The sequence below is a fragment of the Raphanus sativus genome, chromosome 6 (genome assembly GCF_000801105.2).
Source record: "Raphanus sativus cultivar WK10039 chromosome 6, ASM80110v3, whole genome shotgun sequence".
NCBI lineage: Eukaryota > Viridiplantae > Streptophyta > Magnoliopsida > Brassicales > Brassicaceae > Raphanus > Raphanus sativus.
The window spans coordinates 4,812,218-4,815,107 of record NC_079516.1 but is presented as its reverse complement, the minus strand read 5'-3'; the positions used below and the strand labels follow the sequence as shown (position 1 = coordinate 4,815,107).

General features: G+C 44.4%; 1 protein-coding gene across 1 annotated transcript; it reads right to left on the bottom strand.

Moving 5' to 3' along the window:
* Positions 1-1,699: 1,699 nt before the first annotated feature.
* LOC108809509 (uncharacterized) lies at positions 1,700-2,671 on the bottom strand. The gene has a single exon (XM_018581648.2). The coding sequence runs from the start codon at positions 2,499-2,501 to the stop codon at positions 1,887-1,889; it is 615 nt and encodes a 204-aa protein (XP_018437150.1). The 5' UTR covers positions 2,502-2,671; the 3' UTR covers positions 1,700-1,886.
* Between the last annotated feature and the right edge of the window lie 219 nt (positions 2,672-2,890).

Genomic DNA, 2,890 nt, shown 5'->3' with positions numbered 1-2,890 from the left:
CTGTGTTGTTGTTATAACACATTTATACAAAAACGTCTTTCTCTCTCCCCCTTATCTTTGTCTCTGCGACCAAACACAAATAGATCTGCTCCGGCCTAACCGGCGCGTCTGAGCGCATCCGGCCGTCGGGGGCTCCTCTCTCCTTTTCTCTGGTTTTATTTTTGCTTCACGCTCATTTTTCCTCTCCCATCGCTTTGTTTTCGGTCTCTGGCCAAGCGAATCTTCGTCGTTAACGAGCCGCACGCGAGGATTACGGTGACGGTGGAGGAACGACTTGTTCTGGAGTCGAGACGCGGTGTTCTGCAGAGGCTATGGCCGTTGGAGTCGGCTCTTATCGGCTGAGAGAGAGGTCACGTTTCCCTTTTAGATTCTCTCTCGAGACCCTAAGCTCGTGGTGGTGCATTGGCTCGCCCTTCGATTAGGCAGTGGCTCTATTGATGCTCTTGTCCAGTGAGGTGGGTGGTTTTCTCTGAGTGGTTCGGGGAACCCTCACGGCGTCGTCGGGTTCGCCTCCATTTACGGTAGAATCAAAGACAACTCTGAGACTGTTTGGTTCCAGAGGCGAGCTGAGGTTGGGTGCGGTGTTGGTTGTACCTGGTCTCTACAGTCGTCTATGGCTGCATATGGCTCGCGTTGGTGCATTGAGTGGAGTCTTACACAGTCGTCTATGGCTGTTTCAAGCTCTCCTTGGCGCTCCACTTGTCTTTCTGGCTTATCACTTCGTCACCAGTTTGAGATCTTCACTAGTCTTGCGGCCGCTTCTCTATTGGAGTCGAGCTCTTGTGTTTGCTTTGTTCGTTTTACTCTTGACACGAGTGGATTGTTTGCGAGGCACACTTCCGTTTCTTCGGTTCTCGAAGACGGCAAGAGACGTCACGACTTTGTCACTAGGTGGCGGTGTCTCTCTTGGGTTCAGCTGCCATCCCGATGCCGGTGAAGGGTTGCTTGATTCGTCATTGGTAGTGTAGCTGACTTATATGTGTGCAGGTCGTTAGAGCTCTCTTGGATTGGTGTGTGGTTTTGGTGGTCAGGCCTCTTTAGCGTTCAGGTTAGGTGACGACAGTGGTGAGCTTCTGTTCGGTTGGGAAGCGGTTTCAAGCGCTGTATGGTGCTGTGTGCAACTCGGCTTTGGTGGCATCTGCAAAGCTCATGGTATGTATCCGAAACCTTCCCCTACTTGTCGTTTGGAGCTTCATGTTTAGAGATGGATACAAGCTTGGTGGAGTTCCGGGGTAACCATCTACTCTGTATACGACACGAGAAGTCCCGGCATCCGAGGCAACTTGGAGAACCTCACCTTTTAGTGATCATCGTTAACGGTTGAGAACGGTTATCAATTCTGAAGAATTACGAAGACATATTAGCGGAATGTGCCGGGTTTAGTGGGTGGGCGAAGCTAGTTATTGTAATAGTTTGACTTTGGAAATTTTGTACAATACCAGCTTGTAACCGGATCTGAAATCCCCGTTTATACGGATAGAATTAATATATATAAGTATTTTTTAAAAAAAATCCTGTGTTGTTTTACGACTTGGCTACGAAGTCTTTTGGACTCTAGACCCGTGCCTTTGGTTGTATCAATTTTATTCAATTTGACAGAAAGCACTTATCCAAAACGTGGTTCAGCTAATTTGTTACAAAAATTTCGTTTTTTTGAAGATGTTAATTTTACCAAAATTTTCAATTTGTTCAAAGAAAATAGTCTCTTAACATTCCATTACATTTTCTAAATCAACGTAGGAAATTTTCACTCAATAAATTTTTATTCATGATAATCGAATTTCATCAAGAAATGAGAAAATCATTCCCACCCTCCCACCAAAAATATTATTACAACTTCGTAAATAATCAGCCGAATAGAGAGAAAATATTTAGGAATAGATTTATTAATTAGGTGAGAACTCAATCATCTTCTTTTGCTGATTCAAGCTCTTGTAAAACTTCTTTATAAACTCATCCGCAGCTTTGTCCACATGTCCGTTAGCCACGTCACCATCTTCCTGTAACGGGAACGGTGAGTCCGTCACGCGTAAAGCTCTCACTGACGGAGAACTCCGTCCAACCCCGGGCAAGTAAGGAGACAACGCCGCCAAAGCCGGCGTGTTACAGCCGCTTTCTTGATTACCTCCACCGCTGAGGAGCTCAAGCACGGCTCTAGAGGCGGAAGTGTCGTCTTCTAGGGTCGGTGGCGCGTGACCACACGCGAAGAGACTAATGTGGTGACTCTTCTTCTTGAAGGCGGCCATGTTAAAGGGAAATGAGTAGTTTGGAGTGTCGCTGCAGCTAAACTCGTATTCTTTCCGCGGTAGGGACGTTGCGGTGGAGGCGGTAGCGGAAGCTGGGACGCGGCGGCGGTTGTGGAAGATGAGATTCTTGCCGCGTTTGAGAGTGGCGTTAAAGTCGGCGAGGAGCTTTTGCTTTGAGATGCCTTTGTGTATCATGTACATTACAAAACGTACGATGTTCCATAGCTTCTTGCTTAATGGTACGTTCTTCTCCATCTCTATAGTTAGAGAGAGAACGATATTACTATTAATTATTTTTGTGTTGGCTTTGATATTTGCTTATGGATTAAGGATCAATGTGTGTGGGATTTATAAAGGGGAAAGATAGAGAGAGAGTAAGACTTGCCTACAAAGTACTTCAACGTGGAACATTACACAAATATTTTTAATTATGTTGCTAAATAGCTTTGGTATTTCAAAAACCCCAAATAATGGAAAAAGAAGGAAAAAGTTGGACTTTAATCAACTTTTTTTTTTACATCAATCAACTTTTGTTGTACTTTAGATTGCACTAAGTATTATAGCCATCTATAAATGGATATTAGGCTGTGCTTTTTCTTATATAAAATAAAATTGATATACATACAAAAATAAACTAGTGTGGA